The sequence below is a fragment of the Rattus rattus genome, chromosome X (genome assembly GCF_011064425.1).
Source record: "Rattus rattus isolate New Zealand chromosome X, Rrattus_CSIRO_v1, whole genome shotgun sequence".
In the NCBI taxonomy this organism is placed as follows: domain Eukaryota; kingdom Metazoa; phylum Chordata; class Mammalia; order Rodentia; family Muridae; genus Rattus; species Rattus rattus.
In genome coordinates this window covers 128,651,610-128,670,947 of record NC_046172.1, presented here as the reverse complement: position 1 = coordinate 128,670,947, position 19,338 = coordinate 128,651,610, and the positions used below count along the sequence as shown (strand labels likewise).

At 47.2% G+C, this 19,338-nt stretch overlaps 2 protein-coding genes across 2 annotated transcripts; both read right to left on the bottom strand.

Annotated features, from left to right (window-relative positions):
* Nucleotides 1–4,169: 4,169 nt before the first annotated feature.
* Naa10 (N-alpha-acetyltransferase 10, NatA catalytic subunit) lies at nt 4,170–9,652 on the bottom strand. Its single transcript, XM_032889960.1, is given in 9 exon segments — nt 4,170–4,425; nt 4,427–4,492; nt 5,188–5,272; nt 6,969–7,013; nt 7,245–7,360; nt 7,454–7,499; nt 8,453–8,511; nt 8,900–8,998; nt 9,377–9,652. Coding segments are annotated over 9 exon segments (708 nt in total). The 5' UTR covers nt 9,398–9,652; the 3' UTR covers nt 4,170–4,254.
* A 92-nt stretch (nt 9,653–9,744) lies between these two features.
* Renbp (renin binding protein) lies at nt 9,745–19,107 on the bottom strand. Its single transcript, XM_032889959.1, has 11 exons — nt 19,019–19,107; nt 18,722–18,831; nt 18,520–18,595; nt 18,372–18,413; nt 18,012–18,218; nt 17,359–17,583; nt 16,617–16,698; nt 16,159–16,334; nt 14,599–14,730; nt 9,977–10,064; nt 9,745–9,889 (listed from the first exon to the last, which is right to left on the bottom strand). The coding sequence occupies exons 1-11, from the start codon at nt 19,046–19,048 to the stop codon at nt 9,765–9,767; spliced, it is 1,293 nt and encodes a 430-aa protein (XP_032745850.1). The 5' UTR covers nt 19,049–19,107; the 3' UTR covers nt 9,745–9,764.
* Nucleotides 19,108–19,338: the final 231 nt, after the last annotated feature.

The window sequence follows — 19,338 nt, the reverse complement described above, 5'->3', positions numbered from 1 at the left end:
TTTTGTCTCATTCACAGGGCTTCACTGTGTAGGCCTGGCTGGCTTTACACAATCCAGGCTAGCCTCAAACTTGAAGCAATCTTTCGGCCTCTGCCCCAAGTGCTGGGATTATACGTGTACACAAGCAGACCAGGCTCTTCTAGTCAATTAGGAAGGCAGGAGTCAGGTGACAAGCCATCTGTCTTCAGTTCATTGGAGAGAAAGCCCTGGGGTATATAGACGGTGGGCAATAGGCAAGACACTTAGGAAGCATGTTTGAAGGTACTAATACAAGGGAGTCCAGACCTGTATTTGCATGCATGAATGTCAAAGTGCACATGAGCACATATGAGCCTGACATGGCAGGGAGACTATTCTGGACTTTTAACTGTGCTCAATCATGTTATTGGTCTTCATTTGCTCCCAATACCAAAACCCTTCTCTAAGATGCTGTCAAAGCCTTGAAGAAATGGTCTGGAAGCTACCTAGATGTTGACAAGCCCAGGTCCAAGACTTCCAGAAGCTCGTCTCAGAAGCAGCAATATTGGAATCTTCCACCAAGGTAAGTAAGCCTGTATCCTCCACACAGAACATGAATGGACACCCATCCTTGTGAACTCACTTTGTCAGGACATTTATTTCAACAGTGCCTCATACTAAGGGAAACCAGGCACCAACACCTTTATTTAAGCAACCCATCCTACCTGTCTTCCCTTCTATCTGATCCTTAACTAATCTTTAGAAGTCCCTCATCTAACCAGCAGAGCCAAACCAGGATTCAGGCACACAAGAAATGGCTACTGAACTGGCCTTCAAATGTTCTCAGTCCTTATTCCAGAAATCTGAATGGTACCCCATTCAGCCTTTTGCAATGAAATGAAAAGCAAAACAGAAAACTTAAGCAACTGGCTGTTTTTAGAACATTTGCTTGGCATCTGAAGCCATGAGTAAAACTGTTCTCTGTACCTTTAGCTCCTGTTCCTTTTGTTTGGAGACAGGGTCTCATTATGTATGACAGGGTCTGGCTGTCCTGGAACCTACTGTGGAAACCAGGCTGGCCTCAAACTCATAGAGATCAGTTTGTCTCTGCCTCGTAAGTGCTGGGATTAATGGCATGTACTAGCACACCTGGCCTGTTCCGTTTTGGCTTCTAAATTCTTTTAAATTAGATTTATTAATCTAATTTTATGTGTATACATATGTGCAATTTGTATGTGTGCACATTGCCCATGGGTAACAAAAGAGGAATCAGAATCTCTAGATCCTAGAATTACAGATGATTGTGAACCTCCATGTGGGTGCTGGGAATCAAACTCGGATTCTCTACAAGAGCAACAAGTGCTCCCACTGAACCATCTCCTTAGCATCCTTCTTGGCTTTTTGAGATATGGTATCTTTCAGTAGCTCTGGTTAAACTAGTACTACGTAGACCAGGCTACCTTGAACTTCTATCTCTGAGTGCTGAGACTAAACACAAGCAGCACTACCCCATCTAGCTAGCTCCAGTTTTGAGAATCTAAAAGCCTGCAGGACAGGGTGGGAGCTGGTGGGTGGTGGCTTAGAGGCAAGCCAGAGTTGCAGGGTGATTTGCAAACTAAACTAAGCTATAGAGACCCTGTCTCAAAAATCAGATAAACTGGGTGAGGTTATGTTCACCTAGAGGCATAGATCAGAGCTATATATGGAGACTGTCAAGACAAACAAAAACAAAATCCAATAAGATAGGCAATGGAGGTGGTTACAGTGGTTAAAGAGCTCTTCCAGAGGACAGAATTCAGTTTTAAAATTCAAAAGCTGCTCACAACCACTTAATACTTCACTTCTAGGGTATCTAATGCCCTCTCTACAGGTGCCCACACTCCCCCTGCCCCACCACACTAAATCTTTAAAAGGAAAGCGAGGGTTAGATATACAGGATTATTTATGACAGGGCATCACTATGCAGGCCAGTCAAACACCGAAATGTTTATATTCAGCATGAAACTATAATAGCCCACATATTTGACTTCCACACACTTATCAGAATACACTCAGAGCTGCCTGCCTTGTCTCCAGAACTCTGCAAAAAACATTTTTTAATATGTGAAGAATGTACACTTGGTCCTGAAGGATTATGACCACAGGGCTGATGTGATCAGACTGGCTGGCTACTCTGGACAGAGGAAGATGAGACGGAACCCTAAGGATAGTGGGGCTTGGAAGAGAATAAAAGGATTGGGGTGGGGGTTGGAGATGGCACAGGGGTTCGAAGCACTAACTGCCCTTCCAAAGTTTCTGAGTCCAATTCCCAGCAACCACATGGTGGCTCACAACCATCTGGAAAGGGATCTGATGCCCGCTTCTGGTGTGTCTGAAAACAGTGACAATGTCCTCATATACGTAAAACAAATAATGCTTAAAAAAAAAAAAAAAAAGATTAGGCAGTGAATGTAAGACCTGAAGAGGTGTCCCTGGAGTCACCCCCAGCCTCCGCTCACAATGAAAGAGGCGGATGCCGCTGAAGCAGGGGAAATGTTGGGCCCCCAAGGCTTCGCAGGGCTGCGGTTTCCCCCTTCACTGCTCCTACCTCCGCCCAGGAAACCTAAACGACTACGGGCGGGGCAGACAGCAGAGCTTCAGCTGGCCGCCAATGACACCTAAGCAACCAGCGAAGAGGGCCGGCCTCGAGAAGCTTCCTTAAGCGCCTAAAGAGAATCCGCAAGCTCCCCCACCCACCATTAGGGCACGGCCGAGCCAGTGCGCACGTCGGCCGCCCTGCTTCAGGGCGGTGGGTCTAGTGCTGCAGAACCAATCAGAGCCTGAGAACTAAGAACGTCACCGGCTTGCGAACAGGAACCGACATCAGCACGCTGGGTGGAACAAGCCGCTGACTTAGCCAACCAGAACGCAGTTTCGCTTGAATCAGAATTGGGGCTGTGGCTGCGACTGCTGCTGCTGCTGCTGCTGCGAATTTTCTTCCCCGGGCTCTTGTCCTTTAGTCGCTTGTTTCTCAGTTTCTAATAAATGATTTGTACAACCAAATAAAGTACTAAGCTCCAGAACAAATTATTCCACATAGTGGCGGGTCGCTTTGTCACTTGCAGGACCAAGGACATTATTAGTATAGTGACAGTTCTTATATAAAGGTGCATTGCAGTTAGGTGAGTGGCCCAAGGAGAGCCCACCACCTAGGACCTAGGAGCCACTAGTGATGGTCTAGAAACCACGCGTACGTTTAGAGGAGCAAATGTTAATGCAAGGATGAGGGTGTGATAAAGCATTCGGAAGTGGGGTGGACTCACATTTTCTTTTTAGTTCAATTTTATTTGACTTTATGCACCTACCAGAAACTGCAGAAATATTACAAGACATTGAGGGTATCCTGATGGTAGTCAAGAACTAGATAAAGCATAGAATTGTCTTGTTTTTCTGCATAGCCTTGTCCTGAACTCATTTTGTAGACCAGGCTAGTTTGGAGCTTAAAAGACAGATCCACCTGCCTCTGCCTCCCAAGTGCTGGGATTAAAGGAGTGTGCCACCACTGCCTCACAGCAAATATAAAATATTAATGGAGGAGTGGTTCACGCCTGTAATCCCAGCACGTTAGAGTCTGAGGCAGGATTGGCATAGGTTTGAGGCCAGCCTGGGCTACGTAATGAGTTCCAGGCCAGCTTGGGCTAATGAAGAGATCCTGTTTCACAAAAAAAATTTTAAAAAGGCTACAGATAGGAATAGCCTGAGCAACTGGGTAACTGAATAGGCCAGGATCCAGCTAGGATCTTTCCAGATAAGTGCAAAGAAGAGTTGGACTTAGGCACTTGGGGTCCAGGAGGTATAAACTGGAGCTCCTACTGATGAGAGAGCAAGTATGACTAGGAGTAAAGGGCTGAGAGGGTAAAGCAATGCAGCAAAGAACATCAAGGTAGGGGAGCTACCTCTGAAATGTGAGGCTGAATAGAAAACCCAAGAAATCATTTTATTCAGCCCTAGAAAATTACTAAAGATGTTACAGAGACCTGTAGAAGGCCAGGAAAGTGACATGAGAATATGGCACCCAAGACAGTTTATCTGCCAACTCCAACTCAGTTGTTGAAGGAAGCCAGATTGGGGTCCCATCCTCAAACGTTTGACTTGTGAGCTCAGTACGCTCTGGGCTGTGAAGATAGTATCCCTGCCATATAGGAGCTGGAAAAAAAGCATACCCCACTATGCACATTCACAAATTTCCCAAGGCCACTGGGTGACATTTATTGTAAAAAGCACATGGGGTGAGGTTGGGACCGGGTAGGGCAGGTTCTAGGAGGCAGAATCAGAGGCCTCTGAGCTGTCTTTGACATCTGTGCTTTCTGTGGTCTCACTGACCTCACTGAGGTCCTTGCTGTCCCCACCACTATCCTCAGCAGTCAGGCCCTTCTCCTCACGACAGGCCTCTCCTGAGCTCAGAAGCACGTTGCCTTTGTTCTCCATGCTTGTTCTCCATGGCCGACAGCACCATGTGCCTGCCCTTTTCCTTCAGCTCCAGGTGCCGCCTCAGCTGCCGCCGGAGCCCAGAGGGAAGGTGGAAAGAGACAGGGCCTAAGTCTCCAGACAGGAGACAAGAGGAGCCAGGCCCTGGGGCTGGCTGGGGGAAGGGACACAGTGAGAAGTGGTAGGGCCAAGGCAGGAAATAGGACTGGGTAGAAATGTAGTTCAATCCTACCTCTGTCCTAAGCCTGCTTCATCTGTAAAATGACATGAGTTCTATTGCCCTCAAATATGCTGCTAGGGAGCCCCCAAGACAGAGCAGTGCCTTTCCAGGAGGCTTGGTCAGAGAGACCCTTTCTCCCTAGCCCAGTTTAATCCTAGATCTGAGCAGGCTGCCCCCAACCATAGTAGTCCCAATTCCTCTGTAAAAAAAAAAAAAAAATCTTCCTACTGTCTCTCCTATTCCACCCATCTCCAGACTTCTTCCCCAGAAAGCATCCCATGGCCTCCTTTACAGTCAATGAAGGCCATGCCCTGACTTGACAGCTTAGGGAGTAAGGGAAAGAGGGGCTCTGATTCCTAGCTTTACAACCACAAAAGCTGACACTCAGTCTCAGTCTTGCCTCTAGTCGCCACTGCCTCATTCTGTCTCACAGCTCTTTGACATCTGCATTTTCTGTGGTCTCACTGAAAATAGCCACCTTTCCCAAGTACAGAATCTCCTCTACTGCTGGAATTGCTGCCCTGGCCTGGCTGAACTCTTACCTCATCAGCCATCTGCGTGAGGTCCCGCTTCATTGCATATGCATCTTCCCCATCTGCATAGTATTTGGGCTCCACTTCGCTGATCCTGGGGGTAGGATCAAGACACATGCCTAGGGGCAAATTCTCCAGGTTCTTAGGCTACTGGGGTAAAAGTCATCTCCCCCTGTAGGACCTTTGTAGAGGCAAAAAGCCAGTGTAAATGGGTTTCTCCTTTTTGTTTTTCATTTGAATGGACTCTTGTTCAACAGCTATGATAGTTTTCTCTGCTCTTCAAGTAAAGCCAAATAGCATGTAGCATCCAGGGCACTTCTGATTCCTAGACTTGCTACCACTTTGTCCCTAGCCCAACCATCAAGGACTTGTGTATTGAGTTGAAGCCCTTAATTCTGCCTTCCTCTCCCTGACCTGCTCCCTGTTATTTACTGAACACATAGTTCCTCTGCTAGGAAAGAGGGACACTGTATCTGCATGTAGATGGTCATCATAGACAACCTGGTTACTCACTAGATGGATGAGGGGAGGGAGGTGTGTGTGCCCAATTAAGTATCCCTGACACTGGAAGAGAAACCCGTTGATGACCTAGGAAGATTCCTTGCCAGTCTTTAGGGATACATGTTGGGTAACTTCCTCAGTTGCTTTCCATCTTATTTTTTTCAAAATAGGGTCTCTCACTGAATCTGGAACTTGTCCATTCAACTAGACTTGTTGATTAGTGAACCCTAGGGATTCTCTTGTCTTAACCTCTTCAGCACTAGGATAATAGGTACAGGGCACTGTATGTGGCTTTTATACATGAGTGCCAGGCATCAAACACAAGTCCTCACAATTAAGCTATCTCCTCAGCACCCATCTTTTGAGACAGGGTCTTGCTATGTGGTTGAGACTAACCTGGAACTCCCTATGCTGGGACTGCAACCCACAGTCCTCCACTTTGAGTGCAGAGATTAAGAGACATGTACTACCATTCCCAGCTGGGAACTGCTGACTTAGCAGGTAAAGCAGTTCCTGCCACAGAGGCATCTTTTTTTTTTTTTGGTTCTTTTTTTTTTTTTTCGGAGCTGGGGACCGAACCCAGGGCCTTGCCCTTCCTAGGCAAGCCCTCTACCACTGAGCTAAATCCCCAACCCCGCACAGAGGCACCTTAACTAGGTCAAAAGTCCCTCCATGAATATGGATGTTGAACCCTGAAAAGCTGAAGACCACCACCCTGTTCCAATGGTGTCATCTTCACTGGACCCCCTCAAAGTCTAGTGTGGCTCAGTGGTTCCTCAAGTTAGTCTATTCGAGCCTCACTTTCAAGTGGCACTAGGTACTACTGAGTCCTCTCTTCATAGAGTTAGTCATGTCCAGAGTCCTGCCCTCAGCCATCAGAACACTCAGAGCAATAGATCCCTCATTGCTTTTGCTCATGGCCCCCTTTCCTTGCTGTCCCCTTTCATCTGCTCTTACTTGATGCTTCCTGAGCCAGCCATTTCTCAGCCTTTGCTCATGCTCTAGTCTATCTCTCTTTACTCCCAGACTATCACAGAGAAGCCCTGTGAGTCCTTTACCACACTGCCCTTCACCAGTCTCACCAGTACCAAGCCACCCCTCCTATACCCAGCATATATTGGACCCTCCTTTACCACACACAGAGAAAACAGATGCTTTCTTCAGGTCAGTCAATAGCCAATGAGTATACAGAAACCCTCCCAGCAATGTCTAGAGTCCCTCAACCCCTTTCTCAGCCCAGCAAACTGGATGGATCATGCCACTTAAAGAAAATATCTTGATGTACTTACTGAAAGTTGAGGGTATTGGAATAGAGATGTAGGGCAGCTCGGTTACTGTAGGGGAAAAAGGCATTGCTGAGCTTCACAAACTTGGCCAGGCAGGTTGACAGGTGATATCCTGCCCTTCTTCCTTGCCCCCTCCCCTTTCCCACTATTTCCCCATATTCTTATGAAGGCAGTAAACCCCAGAACCATTATCAATTGGGTGCCCTTCCTTCCCACTTCCCAGCATTGCCCCTTCCTCCCCACTTCCCAGCATTGCCCTTTCCCCAACTTGGCTTCCACCTCTTCCTGACATGCAGGGAGACATATTTGGCATTGAAGTTTTCTATCATAGCTCGAGAGGCCTGGTCCATCAGCTTCTGAGCCAGGCCAAGGCGCCGGTGGGAACGTTTCACAGCCTGAGAGAAGAAAATTGGATAGAAGTGCAACCACTGTGGCTCCTTCAATTATGTCCAATCCACCTCTTCCAAACCCTCAGTAGCTCTACTCACCAGTGAGGTGATATGTCCATGAGGCACATCGTCTGGGTCCTCTTCCCTAGAAGAGAAAGCTAGAAAGGAGCCTGGTATGGGTACTGTCTATCTGGAACACCTGTGCACAGCAGGTACACAAACTCTTTGTGGTTGATCCTACAGCACCCCAGATCCAAAAAGAGAACAGCTAGGAACTTCTGAATCAGAATAACCAATCATGACTATGCTACACCTACAAGATATGTGCAGTGTCAACAGATCACCTTACAATAGTCATCCCCAAAACTCAGCTGTCAAGCCACAAAAAGAATGATGCTGACTGCAGAGCACTAAGTGAGGAGAGACAGTTTGAAAGAGCTATACACTACTATTCCAACTCTGCATCATTATGAAAAGGTGACCTTGTTGTAGGAGGTGGATGGAGGGATGGATACTCTTTAACTGCCCAATTCAGAGAGTGTGCAACACAGATAGAGATATAACAATAAAAACAGGAATCTGTTTAATGAAATCTGTGTTCGTTTCTCACTTCTAACAAGTGTACCATACATGGTAGTGAAAAAAACAAATGTAGAGGAGGAGTGTATGGAAAAACTCTGTATCTTCTGCTCAATTTTTCTGTCAGCTTAAAGTTACCCTACAAACCTATTAATTAAAAAACAAAAACGGGGTTGGGGATTTAGCTCAGTGGTAGAGCGCTTGCCTAGGAAGCGCAAGGCCCTGGGTTCGGTCCCCAGCTCCGAAAAAAAGAACCAAAAAAAAAAAAAAACATACACACACACACAAACAAAATCCATAGTGCTAAGCACAGAAATCCCAGCATTGAGAAGGCTCAGCATGAAGACTGCTATTAAGTTTGAGGTCAGCCTGAGTTACACAGTGAGTGCCAATCTGGACAACAGAGAACGCCTCTCAAACTAATTTACAGCTTCCAATTCCCTTCTCCAAAGCCTTTGTCCAAGTTCCTCAACACCTCATCTTAGTATTAAGGTCTTTTCTTCCACCTTGGTGACTCACATTTTAGCCAAGACGTATCCCACAATCTTCCCATTCTCATCCTCAGCAATGTAAGAAAGCTGGTGACAGAAAGGATAAGGAAGTCAGGTAGAGTAAGCAGCAGGATACAGCTCACTGCCAGCCTCCTACTGTGTGGGACAGTGGGAAGCTGCAAAAAAAAATGGTGAGTTGTGACATCTAGTAATGATTGGAATGCAAGGGGCCTGGTTTCACTACTCTACACTCGTACTTTTTCTTTATCTGGAAAAGAGTAGGCACAGGTGAGAATCCCATCTCTGTAGAGCCTACAGTTCCTACATACACCCTTTCATTTACCAGGCTTCCCCATCAACAAGGGCCTCACTGTACTAAGGTTCTTATACCCTTGCCCACTGCGTTTGGCTTACTCAGACCCACATTTCCCTCCTGTTGCACCCTACACTCCTACAAAACGCAAAAGCTGCTCACCTGGGGCCAAGAGAGGCCATGATAGAAATAATACTTCATCTGGTAGTTCTCAGGCAGACACAGAAGGTTGCAGTGCTGCATGTTCATCAGGTCCTCGGGCTGCATGACAGTGGGACACGGTTAGTCCGGGGCTGCAGTGACTAAGAGGGCCACACACGTGTGACCCTTGTTCTCTGTCGATCTCTGGGCCTCCCTTTCCCCTGGGCAGGGCAGAGTTGCTACTATACGACCGCACAAGCTGGGTTTCTATGCGGCGTGCAAAATGCTCCAGTTCCAAGACTGGAGCCCACTCAACGAGACCTGAATTAGAGAAACGCGGGATAATTGCGAGATGTCTAAAGCAGGCTGCAGCAGCCTTAAGGTCCGCCGGCCAGACCTACAGGGCCACAGCACCAGATCCCTCGATAGCATGCTCACGCGGTCACCCGGTAAAGCGCCCAGTCTGTGTGGACAAGGCTGGCTCCCCCGTCACCTCACCCTAGCATTGCGGATGTTCATCACGGCGGCGGCGGAGCTCGTGGGTCCCTGTGGATCCTGAACGCGTGCGCTCGGCGGCCACTCAGAAACAGGGTAGGGACGATAAGAGCCGGGGCTGGGACTGGGGCCAGGAACCTGGGGCAACAGCGGAAGAGGTGGGCCGCTCCAGCCGGCCTGCAGCGGAAGTACTCAGCTATGGGATTCACCTCCAAACTGCACAACCAATGAGCGTGGCACTTAGAGCCAATTGGGCGCGGTGGAGCAGCGCTCTGGTGGTGCGTTTGAAGCCGTGGTGAAGATAAGGCAAGGCCAACAGCATGAGGAGTAGTTGTACCCTCCCGCGGGGCCCACAGAAGTGCGCACACAAGCACGTGGAACAGGATCAGCTTTATTTCGAGCCTTCGCGAGTGGGGACAGCGGGCAAGGAGCCGAGGGGGGCGGGCCCAAGGCGTTGGAGTAGGGCTCCCAAAATCTGCTCGCACATGGCCAGGCACCGCGGCACATGGAAGCAGCCTGTGGGGAGAATGAACCCCGGGGTTGGGAGGACCCGGCAAGCCGGGTGCCACAAACCCCTTCAGTCTCGCCCCGTTCCTCGCTCACCTTTAAAAGGACCTCCTTTGATGGTAAGGGCCACCTTTCCCTCTTGGTTCAGGTAGCCAAACCATTCCCCGTACTCAGGATCACGAAACTAGAATAAAGAGATAATGACAGCTAGTGTCTGGTCGGATCCACCCGAATGTCACCGGTTGAGGAAGAGGCCCTTGCTGTCCCCTTTGCGCAAGTACCAATGGTTAGAGTAAAAAGAGCGCAGTTTCACAAATCAGTACTTTTAGTGAACCACATCCTGGAAAAACATGAAAGCTGGGAATAGTAAGCCTTAGCATGTAACCTGATGGGGGAGGGGCTGCAGTCTGTGTGCCTCAACACTGAGAGAACAGGTGCTCTATATTTAATTGTGGTGTGTTATCTAATACTTAAAATTGAACACTTAAGGGGGCTGAAGCGATGGCTCAGCGGTTAAGAGCAGCGACTGCTCTTCCAGAGGTCCTGAGTTCAGTTCCCAGCAACCACATGGTGGCTCACAACCATCTGTAATGGGATCTGATGCCTTCTTCTGGTGTGTCTGAAGACAGCTACAGTGTACTCACATACATGAAATAAATAAATAAATCTTTAAAAAAAAGTGCTTTAAAAAATTTGAACACTTAAAAAAGATACATTATTACCGTATCTAAGTTTAAAAAAAGAAAAGAAAAACAAACAAAATCCAAAGAATCCTAGATTGACCTGCCAGCAAACGTTGCAACTAGTGACCTTTCTGGAGTTCATGTCCCCTACTTCACAGGCCTTTGGTTTAAAAGTTGGGTTACAGGCAGAGACACATAACTCCTGTCCTTGCATACCAAGAATTTATTATGACTCCAAGACTTTCCTTTAGCCCAGTGTAATGGGGCATGCCTTTAGTCCCAACCAATCCTCAGGAGGCGAAGGCTTGACACATTTCTGTAAGATTCAGGCCAACCTGGTCTTCTGCCTGTCTTGACCATAGGTTCTGAGCATATCTCTCACTTCTTTTGACCCTGTCCAGTGGGTCTGATGCTTCAGATCAGCTGGCTGGACAGACCCATTCATTGTATACCCCATTCTTTCACTGAGGCTTTTCACTTCCCCAAAATGTAGCCCAGTTCCTTATACATTCCTTCCAATTTTGCTCTCACTGATAAAACAGTTAAGTAGAACCGCTTCTTAGAAGGCTTACAGAACAAGCCAATTGCATTAAAGTTTATTACTAAAATGTTCCTTTAACTTGTGACAGGAGTTGTACATTTTAAACTGTGTGATGGTTCATGTCTGTAATCTCATTACTCAGGAGTTTGAGGCAGGAGAATAAGTTCAAGACCAGTCCAGATTTTGTCTCAAAGAGTGGTTAGTGGTGGTACATTCTTCAAGTGAGGTATAACCAGCTCCATATCTATTCTTTTTAACTTTTTTTTTTCAAAAAGAAAAAAACCATCAATTTTATACTGTTTGTGGTTCAGAAGCAGCATGTGCAGAAAATGGTCAGACAATCCAGGCTGCCCCACCCCACCTGAATGAACTCATTTCTGTTCCCCAAGGAGCACAGAACCCAGAACCTCTGCCTAGCAGGACCCCACTTAGTTGCAGGCCCCTGGACAGGGGTTAAGCCCTTAGGGGTCAAGGCTGGGGGTAGTCTTTTTAACTTTTGAGTAGCCTTGTCCTTATTATGTATTTATTGTTGAGAAAAGTCTCACTATGTATCCCTGGCTGTTCTGGAATTTTCTATGTGGCTCAGGCTGGCCTGGAACTCAATAGAGATCTTTAAACCTCTGCCTCCTCATTGCTGGCACTAAAAGCATGCTCCATAACTGGCTCATGCCTTTATTTTTAACTAGATCTGACACAAAATAATGAGGGGCAGGAAGAAGGAAAACTAACAAGTTCTCAAGTTGATGTTGTTCTGTGGATTGTTCCTTGACCACCTGAATTTTGGCTTAATTACTATCTACCTGTTGATTATAACTTTTGCAATTCATTTTTCTTGTTCTCATTTGAGACAGCAGCACAGACAGGCTTTGAACTCACAGTCCTCCTACCTTGGCCTTCCAAGTGCTGAGAATACAGGGATGCACAGTGGCTTTTGGAATTGTTTACTGTCATCTCCATCTTGTTCAAGTACATTCTTATCTCATTTTATGATTAAGATTGGTAGCTTCTAACCCATATCCTTAATGAATGTATTCTGTATTCAGGCAGCAATGCAACCTAATGGCTGATGTCATTTGGAAGTAGGGGTGAGTATTTGAGACAGCTCCAGTTGCTTGTTTACATACAATGTAATAAAACATGGCTTGGTTTTTTTTTGTTTTGTTTTTGTTTTTTTTGTTTGTTTTGCATCTAATCACAATAAAATCCAGCTGGAGTTCAGTTAGTTAGTACAAACCAGCCAAATGTAGTAGCATACACCTGAATCCCAGTACCCAGGAGTCAAGGTGGAGGAGATAGGAGGAGGAAGTATAAGGTTATCTTTAACTACATATTGAAATTATGGTCACCTTAGGTTACATGAGACACCAAAAAATAATCACACAAATTGTCATTTTCTTCTAGAACCAAAGCCACAATCGTAGAATGAAAGTCTCTGATACAGTTGTAGGGTAACCACTGGGATAGTTACTTTAGAAATACATCAGTAGTCTTCAAGAACACTACCTCCATTAGGTATATGACCCTCTGGAGGACCTTGATTTGGTTTCTTTTCTAGTTCATGATTGATTCTAGTCTTCTTCAATAATCCTGATTCTTTCTCCTCTTTACCTTCTTTAAAAAAAAAAGATTTATTTTTTTTTAAGATTTATTTATTTATTACATATAAGTACACTGTAGCTGTCTTCAGATACACCAGAAGAGGGCATCAGATCTCTTTACAGATGGTTGTGAGCCACCATGTGGTTGCTGGGAATTGAACTCATGACCTCTGGAAGAGCAGTCGGGTGCTCTTAACCGCTGAGCCATCTCTCCAGCCCAAGATTTATTTTATATATGTAAGACGCACCAGAAGAGGGCATCAGATCCCATTACAGATGGTTGTGAGCCACCATGTGGTTGGTGGGAATTGAACTCAGGACCTATGGAAGAGCAGTCAGTGCTCTTAACCGCTGAGCCATCTCTCCAGCCCCTCCTCTTTACCTTCTATATTAAAAAATTTACCTTACTCTTGACTCTCCATACTATCTATTGTTGTTGTTATTTGTTTATTTGAGACAAGATCTCCCTATGTAGCTGGTTAAGTCTCAAACTTACTCTTGTAGACCAGGCTGGTCTCTATGCTGTGATATGGTTCCAGCCACTCAAGGACTAGGATTACAGATATGTACCACCAGGTTACCTACATTTTTTCCCCATTTTTTCTTTATTAACTTGAGTATTTCTTATATACATTTCGAATGTTATTCCCTTTCCCGGTTTCCGGGCAAACATCCCCCTAACCCCTCCCCCTCCCCTTCTATATGGGATTCCCCTCCCCATCCTCCCCCCATTGCCGCCCTCCCCCCAACAGTCTAGTTCACTGGGGGTTCAGTCTTGGCAGGACCCAGGGCTTCCCCTTCCACTGATGCTCTTACTAGGATATTCATTGCTACCTATGAGGTTGGAGTCCAGGGTCAGTCCATGTATAGTCTTTGGGTAGTGACTTAGTCCCTGTACCTACATTTTTATGACACCTAGCAAGGTAGCAAGCCAAATTTCTCTCTTCTGAACTACAGCCTCTTAAACTCATCTGTTGGGCCAAGAGATATACTTCAGTCAGTAAAGTGCTTTGCAAACTAACTGGGCAGTGGTGGCACATGCCTTTAATCCCAGGTACCAAGGAAGCTAAAGTCAGGCAGATCTGTGAGTTTGAGACCAGCCCGGCCTACAGAGTGAGTTTCAGGACAGCCAGGACTATACAGAGAAGCCCTGTCTTGAAAAACAAAAACAAACAAAAAAGTGCCTTGTAAACAGGAAAACCTAAGTTTGGTCCCAGAACCCATATAAAAACAAGTCAAGGATAGCATACTTATAATCCCACCACTGAGAGGCAAAGATTCTCTCTCTCTCTCTCTCTCTCTCTCTCTCTCTCTCTCTCACACACACACACACACACACACACACACACACACACACACACACACACACACTTGGAAGGGATGGGAAGGAGAATCCAGCTGGTGATTTACCAGCCTGACATCCTAGCTGTTGTACTCCCTGTCAAGGCTCAGGCTTACTGGAACTGGCAGATCAAGGATGTTCCTGCTACGTGGAACCCACTTGGCTGTACCCCCCCCCAAAGTTTCACTTCTGTTCAATAGATACACCCTGCCCTGCTTTGCTTGGATCCTTGCTCACAAAATCTTCCCTGTCCCCTCTATAAGAAAGTTCTGTATCATTTGACATCTGCTTTGTTTTCCACAGCTCATTGGTCTCTGTGTTTGCTTGTTTACTTGATTAGAGTCTGATTAGCTAGAAAGGGGTATTCCTTGAGGCAGAGCTTCTTGGTTCACCAAACAAAAGGCAGTCTTGGGACTCTCAGAGCAGCTGAGGGCAACACTGGTGAATGGGTTAGAAGAGGCTGAAGGGAAGCCTCCTGGACCCCCTTACACACAGCCCCTGCTTCTCCCTCTCTTGCTGCCTGGGCTTCCAAGGGACAAGGAGACGGCACTTACCTGGTGGAAGGTGTATTCAGCCACTTGGTAGAAGAGGTTCAGCAAGGCTGAGTCCCCGCTGTCCCTGTAACCCATGAGGAAGGCAATCATGGCTTCAGTGTGTGGCCACCACAGCTTCATGTTCCATTCCAGCTGAGAACAGAGCAGAGATGGACAGCTGAGGTCCCTGTAGGCCTTAGGAGGACACTTAACATCCTCTGCTCTGGTTCAGTCTGTCTGGCTTGGGACTTGGTGTTTAATCATGGGGGAAGAGATGGGGAATAGAGTTTGAATAGTCCTTAAGAGTAGGGCTAGCCCTCTGACTTGCGTATACCCAAAACAGCACCTTAAAAGGAGACAAGGGCTGGAGAGATAGCTCAGTGGCTAAGAGCACTGACTACTCTTCCAGAAGTCCTGAGTTCAATTCCCAGCAACCACATGGTGACTCATAACCATCTGTAATGGGATCTGATGCCTCTTCTGCTATGTCTGAATTCAGTGACAGTGTACTCATGTACATAAAATAAATACATTGGGGAATGGAGAGATGGCTCAGCGGTTAAGAGCACTGGCTGCTCTTCCAGAGGTCCTGAATTCAATTCCCACCAACCACATGGTGGCTCACAACCATCTGTAATGGGATCCGATGCCCTCTTCTGGTGTGTCTGAAGACGGTGACAATGTACTCACATACATAAAAGTAAATGAATAAATCTTTTTTTTAAAAAAAAAAAAGGAGAGATGGGGCTGGAGAGATGGCTCAGCGGTTAAGAGCACTGACTGCTCTTCCAGAGGTTCTGAGTTCAAGTCCCAGCAACCACATGGTGGCTCACAGCCATCTGTAATGGGATCTGATGCCCTCTTCTGGTGTACATGAAGACAGCTACAGTGTACTCATATAAATAAATAAACCTTTATTTAAAAAAAAAGAGAGAGAGACAAGTACTGGGGCAGACTCCCTTTAGTCTTTGAATTTGAATGCTGTCTGCCTTGTCACACTATCTTTAGGCCTTTTGGACACTGCTGTACCCTTCTGGGTACAGCAGATCTGCAGATCTCCAGAAAGGTCAGAAAACAATTGATCAGAGGAACAATTCCACTCCTGCCTGCCACCAATTGAGAATCACCCAAAAGCCCTTTGAGCCACTGGCACCAGACAAAGGGGGCATGTGTCTTGGTATGAGCATTTACACAAACTCTTCTTTAATGGATTTAGGATATGGGATGGTAAGATTCAGACTCTAAGTTCAAATTTTTCATTACTGCTGCTGCTTTTTTTTTTTTTTTTTGGTTCTTTTTTTTTTTTCCAGAGCTGGGGACCCGAACCCAGGGCCTTGCGCTTCCCTAGGTAGCGCTCTACCACTGAGCTAAATCCCCAGCCCTGCTGCTTTTTTTTAAGACAGGATCTCACTATGCAGTTCTGTCCGTCCTGGAACTCATTCTGTAGACCAAGCTGGCCTCAAATTCTGAGATCCACCTGCCTTTGCCTCCCAAAAAAAAGCTAGGATTAAAGGAATGCACAATCACACCCAGCTCCTACTACATGATAGGCTTCTTGCAAGATGTTCTGGGCACTCCCACCTGGGTAGGGCAGAGATCATCAGCATCCTGGAAGTAGAAGAGGCCTCCGTGCTCAGGGTCCCATCCAGAGTGGAAAGGCAGTAAGAGAAACTTGTTAATAATATGCCTTTGAAGTTTGGGATCACCTTTCCTGAGGGCATACTGGAGCAGAAACCAGCCAGCTTCCAGTGTGTGGCCTAGTGAGAGTTGAAGGAAAGTAAGGCAAGAATCAGGTTTCCCCCTTTCTAGGTATCTGAAGGCTTAAGCTCCTGGTACCTTCCTTCCTTCTCAAGGTCAGAGATGCTTGAACTCTGTCACAAGATACCCTACTTTTCTGCCTGGACTCCATGTCCACTCCTGGGCAGGCTATCCCCTCCTACTATCTGCTCCTTGGTGGAGGGAGAAGGGCTATCCCTCCCATCTGATACCCGAAACTCAAAGATGAGCTTTTTCCTAATAGGCTTAGCACATGCCTTCACCTGGGTTCTGATGTCTTCCAAGGCAACCAGGGAGCTCTTTGCCATCCTCTGATACATTCTCCAGTACAACTTGTCCATCCCTCTGCCAGGAAAGGGACAAAAAAGACAGATGTTTCAGTTCAGGTCACTCAATCAGAAAGATCTAACTTCAAAAATCCCTTCCTCTACCCTTGGTACCAGTCATACACCAACTCAATAGGTCTAAAGGGACATTTTTGGTTGTGTGTTTTGAAATAGTCTTGGTTAGCCCAGGCTGGTCTCAAACTATAAAAGCAAGGCTGACCTTGAACTCTAGATTCTCCTGCTTCCATCTCCAGAGTTCTGGAATTACCGATATGTGTACCATGCCCTGCTCCAGAACACTTTTGGAATGGCTGATTGTCTTCCATGGACCCAGTAGGTTCTGATCCTTGCTTTAGGTCTGGGTCTCCCAGGAGGGTAAAACACTGAATGAGGAGAAAGGCAAGACCAACTTTGATGCCCAGAGAGGCTAGGGAAGAACATAGATCAAGTCTCTTTTCCTGATCTCAGAAGTTGCCTGCTGCTCTGGCCTCTTCTTTCTGTCTTAGGACACAACCATTTTGCTGGGCTCCACCTTCCTGAGGGCCTTGGGCTATATTTTAAATGAATGAGCTTCCTTGGATCTACCTATCTAGAAAGCTGAAGAACAGATGACTTCAGGTAGAGGGGCCTATGCAGAGTGAGAGAATGGAGTTCAGTTTGCCCCTGTCTCCATGTCTACCTGGACATGCTGAAGAATCCTATGGGCACACCAGTCCCCTAGTTCTGCATACTTGTTGGTCAGCTCCTCATCTTCTTCTCCAAGCTGCTCCACCAGGTTGAGCAGCATCATGGGCACTGCCATGGGCTCTGTGGCCAGTGTTCCCAAGAGCTGAGGCCGGCCCAGCCCAGCTGGGTCCTCCCTTACCCAGTGGATGATCTGATCCATCATCTCTACAGCTTCTCTCTATGGGGAAACCAGAGAGGCTGCCCTGTTACAACACATACTTCTTCTCCTAGGGGCTCAGGACTCAGCTTCTTCTCCAAAGATACCTGCTCTTCCTTCAGCTCTCCAGGGCTAACCCTACAGCCAGGCACCAGAGGCCAAGCAGATCCTCCCAATACTACTTTCAGGGGCACTGGATTCAGGTCACTTTCAGGCAGAAGGGCCCAGTGAACAAAGAGAGAACCTTTTCTACCTGGACACAGGGCACTGATAGATCCCTGTTTGCCCAGGGTCCCTTTAGTAATACAGGAGGTGGGAGAGAGCTGAGGAAACAAGGAGGTCACAAAATGTTAGGAAAAGAAATAAATGAACTTGTAGCAGGTTCCCAGGCCTGTCATCAGAGTGCACTCCTGCCCAACAGCCTGTAGCCCCCACAGGCTCCCACACACCTGATAATGCATTTCCCCTGTTACTTTCCACAGTTCATTCATGGCCATGGTGTAGAAGCACTCGCTGAAAATGGTCCGCTGCACCTTCACTGGACGGCCGTCCTGGGTCAGCACAAAAGCACATTTCTTGCCAGGCGGTGCCACCCGGGCATAACTCAACAAAAATTCACCACCTGGCAGTTGGGGGGTATGCATGCTAGGTGAGGACTTCGAATATATTGCCCCTTGGAACCTGCCCAGTCCCTTTCCTTCTCTGGACCCCTTTAGATACATTGAATAAATAACCCTCTGAAGCTCCTGGGGAGATGGGGTTAGAGATGGAACCTGCTTTTTGCTGCATCCAGAAGCTCGACATCCGGCAAAGCGCTCAAAGTCTGTATAAAAGCGACAACACATCCATACCTGTGAGGGAACATAGTTTAGAGAGGAGTAGCTGGGGTGGAGGGAATACTAGGTATCCCTGGGTATACCCTATTGTTGTGTGAACGGCTTAAGTATGCAAACTGACCTGCCTCCCCTGCAGCCAGACATATTTGAGGTGATCATATACCTGCCCATCGCGGCCAAGGCATGTGAAGAAACCCCTGTGAGACACATTGTTAGGAAAAAAAGAGCCTTTCTCCATAGCTTCACTATTCTCCTGAAATCAGTAGATCTGTGAGTCACATCCAAGTGAGATGTGGGGGAGGGATCATGGCAGGGTAGCTAACCCGTGTTCCTGGTCATGGGAATGCTCCATCCAGAAAGCGATCACAGAATCGAGCTCTTGTCCCACACGTTGCTTCCAGACCTGCAGTGTCTCCCGTTCCTTCTCCATGTCCTGTGAAGTGATTCAAGTCAGGGCAGGGAGGCACAGCTCTTCCTTCACAGGGACTTCCTGAACCAAGTCAGTAGGCCCCAGAGCTATTTGATTCCACCACTGGGCTTCGAGCCAAGGATACAGTACTCCCACCTCTTCAATGGGCTTCTGAGCCTACCGTTGACTGGAATCATCCACTACCACTGACCTGTAACACTAGGAGTCCTGGGTCCATCATCTGCTTTCCTCCAGGAAATCAGACTTGGTCGCGATCTCGTGACTGTCACTCAGCTGACCTAGCAGTGTCCCACCCACTTGATTCTCCTCGGAGTTCCGAAGGGCCCCGAGTTAGGGGCGGGACAGAGGGCGGGTTTTCAAACCCCGCCTCCTGCTCTTCTAGGCTGGTACTGAGCAGTCTTGCTAGATGCCCCTGGTGGGAATTGGATGAGGAAGACTGACCTTATGAGGAGGGAGTAGGGAGGAGACTAGTCTGGGCCTGTCAGCTGAGGCTGGTGATCCCAACAGATT

What these genes read in the sequence shown, in the direction of transcription:
- Renbp (XM_032889959.1), bottom strand. Translation starts at nt 19,048, where the DNA reads ATGATGGACCCAGGACTCCTAGTGTTACAG. An exon ending in TCTGGCTGCAGGGGAGGCAG is followed by an intron (nt 18,414 to 18,519) that starts GTCAGTTTGCAT and finishes GTTCCCTCACAG; the next exon opens with GTATGGATGTGTTGTCGCTT. An exon ending in GGATTCTTCAGCATGTCCAG is followed by an intron (nt 16,699 to 17,358) that starts GTAGACATGGAG and finishes CTTTCCTGGCAG; the next exon opens with AGGGATGGACAAGTTGTACT.